The sequence below is a fragment of the Oncorhynchus mykiss genome, chromosome 10 (assembly GCF_013265735.2).
Source record: "Oncorhynchus mykiss isolate Arlee chromosome 10, USDA_OmykA_1.1, whole genome shotgun sequence".
NCBI lineage: Eukaryota > Metazoa > Chordata > Actinopteri > Salmoniformes > Salmonidae > Oncorhynchus > Oncorhynchus mykiss.
This window is the reverse complement of record NC_048574.1, coordinates 39,510,992-39,529,755: the sequence shown is the minus strand read 5'-3', so window position 1 is coordinate 39,529,755 and position 18,764 is coordinate 39,510,992. Positions and strand designations below refer to the sequence as shown.

The window sequence follows — 18,764 nt, the reverse complement described above, 5'->3', positions numbered from 1 at the left end:
TCGGGACCTCTGTTCTCCAGCCTATAAGGCAGCTTGTTAGAGAGAGTCCGGATCTGGCCTAGGTGGCCCGCTCTCCAGGCCACCCTCAGGATGGCGCTGGGCCAAGGGCTGACAGGGGCTGGGGGTTGGGGCAGATTGACAGGCAGTTTACAGTGAGGGATGGAGGTCCAGTGAAACAAAATACCAATTAATGTAGGGGTCATTCAGAGAGCTGACAACCCCTGATCCTGCCTATCTCGCTCTCTCCCTCTGCAGGGTGTTGTTTCATGCTGGTGCAGTTAGAGAAGGGCACTGGCACTCTATGTAGTATTGTATCACTGGCCCTGGAACATGGCCCACATCTGGGTGGAGACAAGGGGCAGTAGGGGCCTCTGTCTGGGGCACCTGCCCTGCCTGGCTAGGGGCTACTCAGCATGTACTGTTGCACATCACTAAGCATTCTTTACTGTGTGTCCTGATGGTGTTTCTGTTAATATCTGTACACTTCGCAACATGATGCCTAGGTCTAAACGTAATCGTCAATCAGGCTAATCAGGCAGTGTAATGGCTATAACTGCTATAGCCTGCAGGGGCTGCAGTGCTCTGCTGTAGCTTTGTCTTACGTCAGGTGGCATCACTCCTACGCAATGCAGCAAAGCTCTTTTACGTAAGACAATGCTGCTGTGGGGCTTGAGTTCTCAGGGGCCGTTTGCACCAGTTGGTCGTAAGTGGGTTGTAACTGTACGTCCGACGTAAAATGCGCTCAACGCCGGAGTTTGACACGGCAGGGCCAGGGAGGGAAAGGGGTCCAGGACACTGTCGCCGACATGGGGTTTGACACGGCAGGGCCAGGGAGGGAAAGGGGTCCAGGACACTGTCGCCGACATGGGGTTTGACACGGCAGGACCAGGGAGGGAAAGGGGTCCAGGACACTGTCGCCGACATGGGGTTTGACACGGCAGGGCCAGGGAGGGAAAGGGGTCCAGGACACTGTCGCCGACATGGGGTTTGACACGGCAGGGCCAGGGAGGGAAAGGGGTCCAGGACACTGTCGCCGACATGGGGTTTGACACGGCAGGGCCAGGGAGGGAAAGGGGTCCAGGACACTGTCGCCGACATGGGGTTTGACACGGCAGGGCCAGGGAGGGAAAGGGGTCCAGGACACTGTCGCCGACATGGGGTTTGACACGGCAGGGCCAGGGAGGGAAAGGGGTCCAGGACACTGTCGCCGACATGGGGTTTGACACGGCAGGGCCAGGGAGGGAAAGGGGTCCAGGACACTGTCGCTGGCAAGGGGTTTGACACAGGGTCTGACACTGGGTCTGACATGGGGTCTGAAAGGGATCTGACATTCGGTCTGACATGGAGTCTGAGATTCGGTCTGACATGGGGTCTGACATGGGGTCTGACATGGGGTCTGTCGTGGGACTGACATTCTGTCTGACATGGGGTCTGACATGGGGTCTGTCGTGGGGTCTAACATGGGGTCTGACAGGGGGTCTGTGACGTGGGGTCTGACGTGTGGTCTGACGTGGGGTCTGTCGTGGGGTCTGACGTGGGGTTTGACGTGGGGTCTGACATGGGGTCTGACATGGGGTCTGGAGTGTGCTATCTCTCTTAGCCTACCTACTGTCCTAGTCCCTTAGTCTGTCATGCTTCTCAGTAGCCTGGTTCCAGTCTGTTTCAGCTAACAATACACTCCTTGTACTCCATGTCACGTGTGAAATTGTCACAATGTCTTTGGCACATGTCATGGAGTACAAGGACTGGAATGTTAGCTAAATAGACTGGCAACAAGGTTAGTTTCTCAGGCCAGCCAGTTTAGAATATTTGTTTTAAGTGCATCATTAAAAGATTAATTCAAAATTACAAATAATAACCAGACTGTTCTCTCTGTACTCTGAAGACACATGACATGCTGTGCTACCTAACAGGCATAGCCAGTAAAGGAAGTCAGGGTGCAGAGATACCCAGTCTCTTTAGTATACGGCTCCGAGCCTCATTGTCTAGGTAATTTGTTAAATGGTTATAACTCCCCTTGCTCAAGTACTCAAGATATGTCCGTAAGCAAGAATCTCATTAGCATAACATTCATATTTCAGAACAGCTCTTAAGAGTCATTCTGGATTTGGCCGCTTCGTCTTACTTGCCTGTTATTGGGATGCTAATGTTTTACTAATCACACAGGGGCTCATTGGAATGCGGTGAGAATGTTCTGGTTGAGTATGAGCCCATGCATCTCCAGGGTCCTATCATCAGCCATAAGCTGCTCCTATCCATCTTCATAACTGTACAGGCAGAGTGTGAAGTACAGCTAATCCGTCAGATTAAAAGGAGACCTGGGCCATACCTCACCATGTTTACTACACAACGTTACATTTTCAGAAAGCGCCATCTACACACAGCGGCCTCTCTCAAGCACTAAATCACAGTGTCACCCTCAGCCTCCACACTGCTCTCCCTCCCTGAGACTCTCATCACTTTCCCTGTGTGAACAACAACAACAGCTCACATCATTAGCCCCCCACCCGCTTATTCAAAAGCACATTTTGGAACAGCCAAAATGCTGAATGACTTGGTAGAGCAGCAGCATTGCAGTTTGATCCAGTAGGTGGCTGGCCTGAAGCTTTGGCATCAGATTGCTGATTGCACCGGGGCTTGAAAAGGTCTTTACTAGTTGGATCCAGGCCTTTCATTAGCCTGCGCCCTGCGCTTAACAGCCTCTCTCTCTCGTCCCAGCCTATCTGTGGCAGCACTTGTTTGCTGTCCTTGTGCAAATGGCTGGTGTAATCCCGGGCTTGAGTTCTTGGGCCTGTCAGTCCGCATTTGCGCTAAGCATCTATCCCTCTCTCATCTCCTCAGCCCTAATTGTATTGTAATTATCAAATGAGTCATCTATTTATGCACACTAGAGCTGAGATTGGACCAGTTCTAAAAAGGGCAGGAGGAGAGAGGAGAAGCTTGGCCCAATGCTCCCTCTTTATCCTGACCTCTCTCCTAGCTACAGAACACTAGCACAGGACAATTCCCACTTACTGCTTCTTGTCCCAGTTCTCGATCTTTCTGTTGTTCGTTCACTTTCTCTCTCTCTCTCTCTCTCTCTCTTCCTTTCATAATGCACTCACACATTAAACAAAGCTTTTATTGATATAGTCGGCAGTAGTACATATTCTGCACAAATTCGTCGTCAAACAGAACAGATGTCATATTTATCTGGGCTGGCCATGGTGTAACAGAGTTTTGAGTGTTTATGTGTCCCCAGGGCTGAGGGCTTTGATCAGGTCTACACTGCTCTGACAGATGCTCTCTGTGCTCTCACCCGCTCGCTCATCAACAAGGCCAGTCGACGTCTCTCCCCATGCCAGTAATCTCCCTGTTACCATTAGATGAATCGGAGCTAAAATCAACTAACTGCTACGGGGGGCCTTTCTATTTTATGTGTTCCGCTATCTCTTATCATGAGAAATGACACACAACTTCCTGGGATGATTTCTCCCCCTCCCGGTGGCTGTGAGCTGTAGCCTTGAGAGGCTCTGGACTATGATGAGGGGACCATACCCTGTAATCAGAGCTGGCTATGTGATCTTAGACACCGGGGTGAGAGGTGGCTGGGGTGGGAGTGGGGATGGGGAGTCTAAGCACTCATCGGGGGGGGTCTCCTATAGTGGGTTGTTGCTGGCGGTGTAATCAGCTAGCTTTGGAAATAATCATGGCTGGTACACAAGACTGTCTGTGATAAAGGATGGGGGGGGGGGGGGGGGGGGGTAGCTTTCTTATCAAGCAAGGGCTTTAGCCTGGATTGCTTGTTGTCAGACAAGTGTCCTTATTTTAGAAAAGAGTCAAAGTTACCTGGCTAAAAAATCAGTTGTCAACAAACGCTGTTTCAGTTAATCAGGAGCATGGCAGTATCAAGTGGTGCTGTTGATGCTAAGCCTGGGCCCTAAGGGTTTGATGGAGAGGATGGAGCGGAGAGTGAGGGGCTCCCTTCCCAGCTTTAACCCCTCACTGTCAGACCTCCTCTGAGCCTTGCTGTTACTGCAGCTGTGCTCTGGACCAAGACTGCCTTGAGAAACCTCTGGCGTTTATAGTCTACTTCGATCTTATTGCATCTTAGCCTATGCCGCTATGTCATTGCTCATCCATTTATATTTATAGATTCTTATTCCATTCCATTCCTTATTCCATTAGGTATTTGTTGTGGAATTGTTAGATATTACTTGATATTACTTGATTTGGATTTGATACAGGGTATCTTAGATGAATATTGGATAAGGAAATTGTGGTGACAAATGAGACTTGTCTTTGTTGTGGTGCCTTGATGTATCCAGTTGATTGGGGAATGGAGGGTTAAACCCTGGCCATGGTAGAGAGGTATTTACCCACCACACTGCCCTGTGTAGTTGACTGTAGTAGATCAGTATATAGACTCGTGGGAACACGGGGCTCTGGGAGAACAAAACACTACAGGGCCTCCCTGGTCGGTGGGAAGCTGGGGCGAACTAGCCTACAGGGAGGATGGGCTCACCTCCTCTCCTACAGGGGATTTGTCTCAACATCATAACTGAACTTGCAGGTTCTGCAGGAAACATAGTAGGAACCTTCTCAGCTTGTCAGTGTCCTTCACTAGTTGTGTCTCTGGAAAAATGAGCTGAAAACCTGTCGAACTCAGAGCGAGAACTTTGTTCTGTTTTGTAAGTGCAAAAAGTAATGATCTAATATTTGATATGCTCTTTGTGCTGTCATTCTGGTTTTCCACTGGCGTACACTATATTTATCTTAATGATAATGTTTTTATATTGTGACATACCGGGTAGGTGCAGTGAAATATGTTGTTTTGCAGGGTCAGCCATAGTAGTACGTCACCCCTGGAGTAAATTACGGCAACATATTTTTCACCTTGTCGACTCGGGTATTCAAACCACTATTTGGTTACTGGCCCAAAGCTCTATCTGCAAGGCTATCTGCCGACCCACTTTCTCGGTAATGTTGGAGGTAACAATTGCTCTGGCTTGTCTGTGCTGTATACATCTTCATAACTGTCATGTCTTATAGCAGTCCTGCTGCTGGACCCGGTCTCCCTTCCCGCTGTTCATAGCCACATAGAACTCCTCAAATGTATACAGATAAAGAAAGGCTGCCATATTAACTGCAGTCCACAAAACCCTGAATATTAACAGTACAGCACAGCCGCCCCTTTCCCCCTTACACAGCCGCCCCTTTCCCCCTTACACAGCCGCCCCTTTCCTCCTTACACAGCCGCCCCTTTCCCCGTTACACAGCCGCCCCTTTCCCCCTTACACAGCCGCCCCTTTCCCCCTTACACATCCGCCCCTTTCCCCGTTACACAGCCGCCCCTCTCCCCCTTACACAGCCGCCTCTTTCCCCGTTACACAGCCGCCCCTTTCCCCCTTACACAGCCGCCCCTTTCCTCCTTACACAGCCGCCCCTTTCCCCGTTACACAGCCGCCCCTTTCCCCCTTACACAGCCGCCCCTTTCCCCGTTCCACAGCCGCCCCTTTCCCCCTTACACAGCCGCCCTTTTCCCCGTTCCACAGTCGCCCCTTTCCCCCTTACACAGTCGCCCCTTTCCCCCTTACACAGCCGCCCCTTTCCCCCTTCCACAGCCGCCCCTTTCCCCCTTACACAGCCGCCCCTTTCCCCGTTCCACAGCCGCCCCTTTCCCCCTTACACAGCCGCCCCTTTCCCCGTTCCACAGTCGCCCCTTTCCCCCTTACACAGCCGCCCTTTTCCCCGTTCCACAGTCGCCCCTTTCCCCCTTACACAGTCGCCCCTTTCCCCCTTACACAGCCGCCCCTTTCCCCCTTACACAGCCGCCCCTTTCCCCCTTACACAGCCGCCCCTTTCCCCCTTACACAGCCGCCCCTTTCCCCCTTACACAGCCGCCCCTTTCCCCCTTACACAGCCGCCCCTTTCCCCCTTACACAGCCGCCCCTTTCCCCCTTACACAGCCGCCCCTTTCCCCCTTACACAGCCGCCCCTTTCCCCCTTACACAGCCGCCCCTTTCCCCCTTACACAGCCGCCCCTTTTCCCCGTTCCACAGTCGCCCCTTTCCCCCTTACACAGCCGCCCCTTTCCCCCTTACACAGCCGCCCCTTTCCCCCTTACACAGCCGCCCCTTTCCCCCTTACACAGCCGCCCCTTTCCCCCTTACACAGCCGCCCTTTTCCCCGTTCCACAGCCGCCCCTTTCCCCGTTCCACAGCCGCCCCTTTCCCCCTTACACAGCCGCCCCTTTCCCCCTTACACAGCCGCCCCTTTCCCCCTTACACAGCCGCCCCTTTCCCCCTTACACAGCCGCCCTTTTCCCCGTTCCACAGCCGCCCCTTTCCCCGTTACACAGCCGCCCCTTTCCCCCTTACACAGCCGCCCCTTTCCCCCTTACACAGCCGCCCCTTTCCCCGTTACACAGCCGTCCCTTTCGCTGTTAAAACACATTATTAAAAGGAGCTGCAATTCCCTCCATCACCTCCACCTCTCAATCCCTGCGCTGACTGGATGGGAGAAGGCAAGGAAGTGTGTATGCGCACACACACACACACACACACACACACACACACACACACACACACACACACACACACACACACACACACACACACACACACACACTGGAGAGTTGCCCTCCCACCAATCAGTTCATATCTCATCTGAGCTCTCTGCTGCTTTTTAGATTAGGAATAGTCCTTTTGAAATGAGCTAATCACACAATATATCATAGCTGGTAATGCATTCAGAGACAGCGTGGATGATTGCAGGGGTAAGTGTGTCCTTGGAGGCTGCAGTCGGTGTCCCCAGCCTGGCCTGATGCATGTTGAGTTGAGGGGGAAGTTAAGGTTACAGCTCCCCTCTGTCCTCTATGTCTGTGGACTGGCTGCAGGGTGTGCTAGACATATTGACAGTGATCCCTATGGACAGGGAACTCATCCCTAGGTCCTGCTAGTCTCCCAGAAAACAGTCTCACAACACTTTGTTTTACTCTATGCAGATTTATTCTGCTCTACAAGCCGTCAGAGTTGTTGGATTTTTACAACTGGCCTGTTTGTTCTGACCGGAATTCTAATACACACACACACACACACACACACACACACACAGCCCCCCTCCTCCTTAGTCACTCAGTGGAAACACCAAACACTCTGCAGCCATTTCCCTAGAGAGGAGAAAGAAGCGAGAGAGGCCTGTTGTCTGTTGTCACCATGGAGAGAGAAATAGGGAAAGTAATTGCGTTGTTCCAGGGCTCTAGAAATCCCATCAGCCTTTGGGCAGCCCTGTCAGAAAGTATAAAGACAGCGCTAAAAACTTAACTGGCTACAGACAGGCTGGGGGAGCACCCTCGCTGAAAATGACTTACAATGGCCGGGCAAGACAGTCAGATTATCTATCAAGGGAAGCAGGTGAAACAGCTGTAAAAAATGTAGGAGGGCTAGCAGAGATGAACACTGGCTTGTGTTTCTATTACCAAGATTGCCAGTGATAAAAGTGAGTGATGTTGATAAATACCCACACAGCCTTTTATCACCAGCTGCCGTGGCTGTGGTTGCTGGCGACGACGGCAGGGCTGATAACCCTGGAGGCTCAGGGCCTGGGGAGGAGGGGGAACGAGATAGAGGGGAGGATACAGCTGCATTACCCCAGCCCAACAGCCCGCCGCCACAATTTGCATGGTGACCGGGTGTCACACAAATGGGATGAGTTCCATGCTAATGGCCCGGAAGCAGAATCACATTAGTGCAAATGCAGGGTGTTCTCAGACCAGGCCTGGTTGGAGTTGGATATGTTACAGTTGCATAAGGGACCATTTTTACATTTATTTTTTTATTTAACCTTTATTTCACTCGGCAAGTCAGTTAATTAAGAACAAGTTCTTATTTACAATGATGGCCTACCCCGCGCAAACCCTAACCCGGCTAAACCCTAACCCGGACGACCCTGGGCATATTGTGCGCCGCCTTATGTTACTCCCATTCACGGCCGGTTGTGACACAACCTGGAATCGAACCAGGGTATATAGTGACACCTCTAGCACTGAGATGCAGTGCCTTAGATCGCTGTGCCACTCGGGAGCCCCTAACCTTATTCCTAACCTTTACCTAATTATCCTAACCTGCCACGTTAATTATCTTAACCTGCTGTGTAAGTTCTCCTAACCTGTTACGAAAAGTCACTTCTGCTAGTCAAAACCAGCAGGCCTGTCCTGAGAACTGCGGCCCGGGAGGAGAAAAGAGAGTGCTGGGGTGTGTGCGTCTGTGTATGTATATGTATGCGTGTGTGCACTCGTGCATACATGAATGTGTGGAACTACCATGTTAAGGAGTGCCATCATTTCTCTGGACATTTCAGTAACAGCTTGTGAGTAATGAGGTTGGAGTCGTTCGTTATCTCAGAAGGAACAGTGTTCTAACACTGTTTATCTTATTGTGACAATTTCCTATTTCCCCCAGAACTCCTTGTTTTTTAAATGCTGTGTGCACACTCTGCTGCAGATGCACTTAGCTGTGCCATGTTGCCCTTTCTGATGGCTTGGGTAATAATCCTTAATATTTCTGCTACTTTGGAATTAATTGAGGCTTTAATGCACTCTGATTCCTTCCTCCAGCACAAGCTAATTGTGTTTTGAAAAATAATAAATGATGTATTTCTTTGTGACTGTCTTAAGTGTTGAGTGTTTTGGATCAAATGTAAAGTACCTTAATGTTTTGTGGAGCAAAAACAAACATGTCAGTGGCGTTTAAAAACGATGAAATGGAGGCTTTAATTGTGCCACACTCTGTTTTGCCCTGTTGAAATGAAATATGTTTTGATTAGAGATAGCAGTGTTTGTTAAAGTAAAGTGCAATCTGAAATGACATTGTTAGATGTATAATAAAGCATTCCTCTTTGACAGATTCTCACCACAGGCTGCAGCACGGCTATGAGTTGTTGCCTGTTTTTGAGGTTAGAGAGTGCCTTTAGGGGCTGCTTTTAGAGTTTGCATCAACATTACATCTGAAAGACCATGCCAAATAAGTATTATATTTTCTCTCATAGCAGGCAAGGGAAAAGGGTCCCTCTCATACACTTTTGGACAAAAAAAAAAACTGCTATCTAGAACCCATAAGGGTTCCTTGTGTGTCCTCTCTATTACAGAACCCCTTTTTGGTTCCAGATAAAAACCCTTTTGGGTTCCATGTAAAACCCTTTCCACAGAGGATTCTACATGGAACCCAAAAGGGTTCTTCTATGGGGACAGCCGAAGACCCCCTGTGGAACCCTTTTTCCTAAGAGTGTACACAATGCTTTCCACAAAAGGAAGTCTCACCATGACAATAGAGAGGCCCCTCCTTTCTCTTCTCTCTCGCTTTATCTCCCTTGCTCTTCCATCCCTTATGGAGGGGCCAGTCTTGAGCTGATCTTATGTTTGGACTCACATTGAAAGGTGTTATGATGCGTTTTAAGGCTGATCACCCATCTCTTTTCTCTCTCCCTTTCTCTCTCCAGATGGTCACAAGAACAAAGAAAATATTTGTGGGTGGATTGTCAGCCAACACGGTAGTGGAAGATGTGAAGCAGTATTTTGAACAGTTTGGGAAGGTAAGGAGAATCATTGTGGGTTCCTCCCTTGTATGGTCTGGCAGTTGGCAAACCATGTCAGTGTGGGTTGGAGGGTATTCATACCCTGTCACTGTCCTCGGCTGCTGTTTCCAGGCTGTGGTCTATGACTAACCTCCCAGTCCATTCTGAGTGAAGGGGATGTGGACATGCAAATACGCAGCCAAACATACTGCAAGAGATTTGCAGAATTACATCCATAGTGCCTTCACACACCCACTGTACTCAGATACATATTAATTTGTATTGTTAGATAATACTGCACTGTTGGAGCTAGGAACACAAGCATTTCGCTACACCCGCAATAACATCTGTTAAATTTGTGTATATGACCAATACAATTTGATTTGATTTGATACTAGATTTCCGCTCAAGGTCACCTTGTGTGAAACTGAGGATGCTTCCTCTACAATATCAGCTCAGCACTTGACCTCAATAATTGTCCTTTGAGCATGTACTGCACATCTCATCTCTGTGTGTGATATAATCTCTGTATTTCTGAATGGCCAGTTAAGTCAATCATGGGTATGTAAATCCTTTAACACGGCTGCATAACTCCCCAGTGATATGTAGTTCCATGGTAATTATGGTCAGTGGTCATTTAGCTCCTGGGTATGGGAGCAGAGCACAGGCCAGGGCACTAGCTGGAATGTTATTCCAAAAGAAGATGACTCACAAGGGGAGGAAGTAGCAGTGAAGCCATAGCTGAGCCCAGCAGCGCAGAGCAGCAAGAAAATATTCAGAGCGGCCATGGTTGTAATCATCGAGACTGAAAAGGGCTCAACACAAATGTCGACTTGATTGAATGACATGATTGACTTGATTAAACAAAGTTTTTTTTTTTTTTTTTTTTACCTCATTAAGGAATCCTCAAACACTTGTGAGGAGACAAACAAATCAGTCTGATTGTGTGTGTGTGTGCGTGTGCATGTGTGTGTGTGTGTGTGTCACAGACAGGGAGGAAATCACAGTTGTTAGCCTAGGTGTTATTAGAAGGGGAGGTGGGCAGGAAGTGGCTTGTCTCTTCTGCCTGCCTGGCTGGCTGATGGTGTCTGTGTCTGTTCCGCTGCATCCCCTCTGTGACACGCATCCAACCATTTATTAAATAACCTGGCTGTCCAATGCAACCCGCCATTATCACCATCACATGCTGCGCTCTTAGGAGTCGCCCGGAGAAAGACAACCAATTCATTTAGTTTCTCCTCCACAGAAGGATGGAGAAGGGGGGAAGGAGGGGGGATGTGGCCACAGCAGTGGCAGCAGGGCTCATCATTCAGATGTCTGGGATGTACATGTCTAGAATGCTTTAGTGAGGAGAGAGAAAGGGAGAAAGAGAGACTTAGAGAGAGATATTCTCCTCTGTACCAATGCAGCGCAGGACTCAGGTGAACACACTAGGCTAGCGACCTGGGAATTGTCTTTGGGTGTGGCTCTGTGTTTGTGTGGACTGGGCAAGGTGCGTGCGTTTGTGTATCTGTGTATGTGTGTGTGTGTTCAGGTCTAGGCGACATAGGCCAATTAGCAGGATGTGGGCAGGCAGGCAGCAGAGGTGGCGGTTGTTGTGGGGATAAGGTGTTCGAAACAGGTAGTGTGATCACACCGGGGTTACTGCATGATATCTCTCTGTTCTTTCTCCTTGCTCCTTGCTCCTTTCTCCTCTCCTCTCCTCTCCTCTCCTCTCCTCTCCTCTCCTCTCCTCTCCTCTCCTCTCCTCTCCTCTCCTCTCCTCTCCTCTCCTCTCCTCTCCTCCCTCAGCCTCTGACAGGGTAGGATACAGGGAGAGGAAGGGAACTGACAGCTCTCATATACATCACTCTCTCCCACTGTCCCACCTGTCATCATTAGTAAAAGTGCACATATCCAAACCCCCAGTACAACTTCGGAGAGGTCTGCCTGCTCTACATAGTATTACTGTGTTACCCAGAGTACACTGAATACGTCCGAGTAATGTGCCGCTGACAGCCAGATGAATGGGCCTGAAGTACAGTATCAGTGTGTAAAGACTGATTCTCATGCATCCCAATACCCCCGTGTGACTGACAGTGACAAGATCTCTCCTCTCAGTTCCTCTGAGGCAGCCCATTTCTACTGTCTGTGTACTGACTACTGCCAGTACAGCAAAACGTACTGTACTGGCTTCATGTAGGACTGATGCATTAGGTTCACATAAGGGCCCAGTAACAGGTATGTCTGTATCCCGTGGAAAAGTCTAGGGGTGATTGTGTTCAAAATAAACACTGATCTCCTGGTATAATACCATTATGTGAGAGCTCTGCATCAGCAGATTTGTAATCATTTTTACATTGCATGCAGCTGTTAAAAACACTTACCATCAAGAAGCAAACAACTGGTAGCAGACCTTTGATTAAATAAGGGGGCCAGTGGTCACCCTCATAATTAATTACAGCCTGACATAACAATAGAACTATAGAGACCAGGCCAGAAAAGAGGGCCTAACCACAGTGAAGGGCCTAACCACAGTGAAGGGGCCTAACCACAGTGAAAACCCAAACCCAGTGAAGGGCCTAACCACAGTGAAGGGCCTAACCACAGTGAAGGGCCTAACCACAGTGAAGATCCTAACCACAGTGAAGATCCTAACCACAGTGAAAATCCTAACCACAGTGAAGGGCCTAACCACAGTGAAGATCCTAACCACAGTGAAGATCCTAACCACAGTGAAGATCCTAACCACAGTAAAAATCCTAACAACAGTGAAAGGCCTAACCACAGTGAAGAGCCTAACCACAGTGAAGGGCCTAACCACAGTGAAGGGCCTAACCACAGTGAAGGGCCTAACCACAGTGAAAATCCTAACCACAGTAAAAATCCTAACCACAGTGAAGATCCTAACCACAGTGAAGGCCCCAATAATAGTGAAAGGCCTAACCACAGTGAAGAGCCAAACCACAGTGAAGGGCCTAACCACAGTGAAGGGCCTATTTATCTGAGATGGCTTATGCTTAGTCATTGGTTTACTGTAATCGGCTTGGAGTGCGTCTCACTCCAAGCCGTCCTTATTTGGCTAAGCTGAAACAACTGCTTGCCGCTTTGTTCCCTCTGGCCTTCACTGTGTTCTGTGCTGTGGTTTGACTGGGGGTCCAGTGCTTGGTTTCATCAGCCCCAGCCTGCAGTTGTTTCCAAGCCAGTGGGCTGCCACAATCAGGCCTTAATGTCCTCCTCTGCCCCGGTTCCCATGTCCTACTGGGTGGGAGCCAGCTACTGTAGTACCAGGAGGAGGATCCCCCTTAACATGCTCACTGCCACTGAGCTGATTGGTCTGCAGGAGGGTTAGGTGGGGTCATAGGGTCAGACTGAGGGAGGGTCCTGGGGGCATTTGAACCTGAGATCTCTGTCAGAAACATTTTCCATTTCTCTAAGATTAGCTGAATATCTGTCTACACATCCTGTCGTACTGCTCCCGTAGGACAGGGACTACACTCACACACTGAGGGGAGAGAGGGTACAATACTGTAGGTGAACAGGAAGACACAAAAGTATGAAAGCCTGTGGTTTGTGTCATCTCACTGTCCCTCAGTTCAGTACTAGGTCTTCTTCTCACACACTGACTTCTCCTGACAGGAAGCAGATGAGAGAAAAAATGCAACAATAAAATAATGAAAAAAGGATGCCTTAGTTAGTGACAGGAAATTTGTTCTGGTGCTCCGGTAATCTAATATCATGGCTGACATTTCGTTGTGCATTGAGATTTTGTAAATGGCAGAAAACCACAATGTGTGACTGTCCATAACGGCTGCATCCAGGACTCCATGTTAGTTCATTTAGCATACTTGCCCAAGCGCTTACATTTAATAACATCATTTGAGTTTTTCAGGCGTACCAAATAAAAACAGTGCTGATGTCCATTAGTGCATTGCCAAGCTTCCTGCCCCAGTGAACGCAAACAACACCGTTTAGATCCCCGCTTCCCAACCAGTAAATATGGGACGCAGTGGAGGAAATCTTTCTTTGGGATTTGATGAGTTATTGTTTGTTTGCTAAAATGCATCAGATTAAAACATCAACAGACTACTGGAGTTTCCATATTTATTTATTTTTTTGCTCATGCAGACATTTTTGCATTGAAGTGAAATATGAAATCCTCCAAGCTTAGCCTTTTGATGGTTGTGATATTGAAGTATTACAACATGAAAAACACTTCAAATCCTGTATTTGCCTTTATTAAGTTCTGAACCAGTTTTCTTTTCAAGCCTTTGATATGCAGGAGACATCCTCTGTGACACATCGCACCTGCATCGCTTCAGAGATATCACAGTAGCTCATTTCTCTCCAGTCACACACAAGCAGGTGGACATTTGCATGACATTTCCATATCCCTCTGCATCTCCTCTCACCTCTTAAGAGTCTAGTTGAACATTTGCCGACATTTAGCACTGTGCTGGATTTCTCCATCCAGGCTGTGGTCTCTATAGTAGTAGGCCAGAAGGACACAGCTCCAGTGTTATTGCTGGTCAGAGCTGGCTTGATAAGCCAGCATCAGGTCCATAGGAGCTCTCATCTGCAGCATGCAAGGCTTGACGCCGGCTCTTCACTCTCCCTGCAGTCACTTGTAGTTAGGACCTGAGACAGAGCAGAGCAATGGAAATGAACTGACCCTAAACCTGCTACTGCTGCAGGGACAAACTGAAAGAGGGAAAAAGCCAGTATGTTTCCTGTGATGATGAGATCAGTGATACAACAGAGGTGTTAGAGATGCATGATAAAGGTTCTGTATCATTTCAGCCTGTGGTTTTGAAAGTAGTGTTCACGAGCCTAAAATACCTCACTATCTGTAGGCCCTAGCTACCTACCTATCTAGTTTCTGATAGAGCTCTGTGGTGTGTCCTGCTTTTAGGACAGCGCATCATGGGGGATTGACACGCGGTGGAGGTGCGTCTGTGCAGACTGTCTACCGACGTCCCTCCCTGAAATGGCTCCCCCTGGATAAGCCAGGATTGCCTTGATTGCGTTACAGTGACTCATTATGTCAATGGCTGATGGAACGTAGAGGCCCCAGTAGTGCTGCTTAAAGAACGATCTGTTTAAAGAAGATTGACTGTGATTGGATGGGATTCCCAGCACCTGCTCACTGGGGTAAATCTGGTCAAGGCAGAAAGCAGCAGCAGCAGCAATCTTCCCTGTGGTATTGTGTCAGGAAGGAGGAAATGGACGTGTGAGGCGGGAGGGAGGCTACAGCAGCCTTTCAAACGGCTGGTGGGTTGAGCAATTCGTCAAAGGAGCTGTCAGAACTCATCTGCCACTCAGCATCCTCCTCCCTGTGACTATCAGAGCTCCTAAACAACCAGGCAAACCACAACCTGCTCTCTGCTGTGCTCTGTGTGGAGCTGTAGCCCAGGTGGGAAAACACACCGATAGAAACAGGCCCAGGAAGCGATTAGCCCTGAAAAAAGCCTATTTCCTCAGATATATGGAATTTCACAGCCATGAATGCAGTGCATTAACCTGTAAGCATAAGCCCAGGGGCGCTAATAACTTTCCACTCTGGGGCCACTTGATCTTTAAACGAGGGAGGCACTTGCCAAGATCACGCTCGGAAATTAATACATCCCCCGAAAAGGGCTCTTTTGGCCGCAGCGGTAGTGTGTGTGTTTTTCTCCCTCGATGGAGCGTGTGTGTGTGTGTGTGTGTGTGTGTGTGTGTGAGTGTATTTAAAGAGGGGGCTGCTGTGACAGGTGGTATTTGGAGAGTGGTGTCGAGAGCCACAAAGGCAGGCGCTGGCCTCTGAGTGACAGGCCCCGCATTGCCGCGGCAAGCAACGCCAAGGCAGAGAAAATGAGAAACAAAATGACGGTGTCATATTTCACCTCACATCTGACAGGCTTCTGAAGAGATGTGAAACCACCTCTCTCCCAAATGTACCACTACTATTAAGTGTGGGGCTGTGCTGAAAAATGGGAAAAAAAAATCTATCATGAGACGGTTTTCCCTAACAGCGGGTTGTCAAAGGCAACATTCCATTCCAGTGCTGGAGTGCTTTAGGAAATGACTGAGTTAGGCCATTTACACACTGAACAACCAGCCGTAAAGTAGGAAATGAAAACTGGGGGTTTCTCATGGAACACATTGCGGTGTAACTGCCTGCCTTACAGTCAACCTGGGTCTTGAGAACCACTGTACCTTCATGTCTGTGGTATTTTTTGCAGCATCCTGCATATTTGGCCCTCATATCCTCTAACAGCAAGGTGGCGTTATCAAAACGCTTTCTTCATATTCCAAGGCTGCTGATGGCAGGTTTAAGGTGCGGCAACTTGAGGAAAACTCCTGACTGTACACAGGGCACACTGACTAAGCACAGTCCCATTGGTCTACCTGTACAGAGAAGTCTCTCTCTCCCTCTCTCTCTCTCTCTCTCTCTCTGCCACTAATCCAAGTACACAACTACAAGCTGCCTCCTGGGATGACTACCTCCCACGCTCAGCCCTGGTAAAAGCACTGGGTAAATGTCCTTGTTGTTTTTTCTCCTCTCCTCTCCTTGCATGGAAAGGTACTGTCTGTCTGTCTGTCTGTCTGTCTGTCTGTCTGTCTGTCTGTCTGTCTGTCTGTCTGTCTGTCTGTCTGTCTGTCTGTCTGTCTGTCTGTCTGTCTGTCTGTCGCTACCGTGGTTAAATGCAAAGGCCTAAGGAAGCCTCTGTGGTATTACACATCTGAGCAGTGACTGCCCTTACACTAGAGAGGTTTGTGTGTGTGTGTGTGTGTGTGTGTGTGTGTGTGTGTGTGTGTGTGTGTGTGTGTGTGTGTGTGTGTGTGTGTGTGTGTGTGTGTGTGTGTGTGTGTGTGTGTGTGTGTGTGTGTGTGTGTGTGTGTGTGTGTGTGAAGCAGATACCATAGCTGTCCCTCAGCAGCTCAAATCAAATTCTATTGGCCACATGCGCCGAATACAACATGTGTAGACTTTACTGTGAAAGGCTTACTTACGATCCCATTCTCCACAGTGCAGAGTTAAAAAAGTACAGAAAATATTTGCTAAATAAAAATAAAATAATAACACAACTATAACGAGACGGGAGAATGGTCTTGGTCAGGGAGGTGACCAAAGACCCGATGGTCACTCTGACAGAAGAAGGACAACCATCTCTGCAGCACTCCACCAATCAGGCCTTTATGGTAGAGCGGCCAGATGGAAGCCACTCCTCAGTAAAAGGCACGATAGCCCGCTTGGAGTTTGCCAAAAGGCACCTAAAGGACTCTCAGACCATGAGAAATAAGATTTTCTGATCTGATGAAACCAAGATTGAACTCTTTGGCCTGAATGCCAAGTGTCACGTCTGGAGGAAACCTGGCACCATCCCTACAGTGAAGCATGGTGGTGGCAGCATCATGCTGTGGGGATGTTTTTCAGCAGCAGGGACTGGGAGACTAGTCAGGATCGAGGGAAAGATAAACAGAGCAAAGTATAGAGAGATCATTGATGAAAACCTGCTCCAGAGCGCTCAAGACCTCAGACTGGGGCAAAGGTTCACCTTCCAACAAGACAACGACCGTAAGCATACAGCCAAGACAACGCAGGAGTGGCTTTGGGACAAGTCTCTGAATGTCCTTGAGAGGCCCAGCCAGAGCCTGGACTTTGAACCCGATCGAACATCTCTGGAGAGATCTGAAAATAGCTGTGTAGCAACGCTCCTCATCCAACCAGACAGAATTTGAATGGGAGAAACTCCCCAAGTACAGGTGTGCCAAGCTTGTAGCTGTAATTGCTGCCAAAGGTGCTTTGGGTCTAAATGCTTATGTAAATGTGATATTTCCGTAAAGAAAAATGGTAAACATTTCTATAAACCTGTTTTTGCTTTGTCATTATGTGGTATTGTGTATAGATTGATGAGGGAGTAAAAAATGATGTAATCCATGTTAGAATAAGGCAGTAACGTAACAAAATGTTGACAAAGTCAAAGGGTCTGAATACTTTCCGAATGCACTGTTTATGTGGGTAGGGATAAAAGTGACTAGACAATCAGGATATATAATAGAGTAGCGGCAACGTCTGTAAAGTGTGTGAAAGTGTGTCTAAGTGTGAGTGTGTGTGGCGTCAATATGCATGTGTGTGTGTGAGCGTATGTAGTGTGTGTGTGTGTGTGTCCCTGCCGCTTGCCGTGCGGTAGCAGAGAGAACGGTCTATGACTTGGGTGGCTGGAGTCTTTAACAATTTTTAGGGCCTTCCTCTGACACCGTCTGGTATAGAGGTTCTGGTGATGTACTGGGCCATACGCACTACCCTCTGTAGCGCCTTGCAGTTGGATGCCGAGCAGTTGCCATACCATGCGGTGATGCAGCCAGTCAAGATGCAGCTGTAGAATGTTTTGAGAATCGGCGGGCCCATTCCAAGTCTTTACAGCCTCTTGAGGGGGAAGAGGCGTTGCCTTGCCCTCTTCATAACTGTGTTGGTGTGTTTGGACCAATATAGATCCTTAATGGTGTGGACACCAAGGAACTTGAAGCTCTCGACCCGCTCCATTACAGCCCTGTCGATGTGGATGGGAACGTGCTCGGTCCTCAGTTTCCTGTAGTCCATGACCAGCTCCTTGGTCTTGCTGAAGTTGAGGGAGAGGATGTTGTCCTGGCACCACACTGCCAGGTCTCTGACATCCTCCCTATAAGCTGTCTCATCATCGTCAGTGATCAGGCCTACCACTGTCATGTCGTCTGCAAACTTAATGATGGTGTTGGAGTTGTGCGCTGCCACTCGGTCGTGGGTGAACAGGGAGTACAGGAGGGGACTGAGCACGCAGGGGCCCGTGAGGGGCCCCCGTGTTGAGGGTCTCCGTTTTGGATGTGTTGTTACCTACCCTCACCACCTGGTGATGGCCCTTCAGGAAGTCCAGGATCCAGTTGCAGAGGGAGGTGTTCAGTCCCAGCCTCCTTAGCTTAGTGATGAGCTTGGAGGGCACAATGGTGTTGAACGCTGAGCTGTGTCAGGGGGAAGAAGCCAGAGTTTTAGAGTGGATATGTCAACAACATACTTTAGATTTACCAAAGGTATTTAGTGTCCCCGGGAGGGATCCAGTCCTCATTTAGTTTTACACCTATGTCTATAGGTGTATAGGTCTATAGGTGTATAGGTCTATAGGTCTATAGGTGTATAGGTGTATTGGAGTCGACTAAAGGGTAATGAAAAAAGCTTTTTTGATAACAAAAGCAATTTAAAAGGAAAAAACTATACA

General features: G+C 48.7%; 1 protein-coding gene across 16 annotated transcripts in view; it reads left to right on the top strand.

Moving 5' to 3' along the window:
* LOC110533864 (RNA-binding protein Musashi homolog 2) overlaps nt 1-18,764 on the top strand; it is a 324,500-nt gene that overhangs the window by 104,930 nt on the left and 200,806 nt on the right. For all 16 annotated transcript variants that reach the window (XM_036990243.1, XM_036990244.1, XM_036990237.1 and 13 more), the window contains exon 6: nt 9,478-9,570. In XM_036990243.1, coding sequence (XP_036846138.1) covers nt 9,478-9,570 — 93 coding nt within the window. The remainder of the gene's footprint in view (nt 1-9,477; nt 9,571-18,764) is intronic.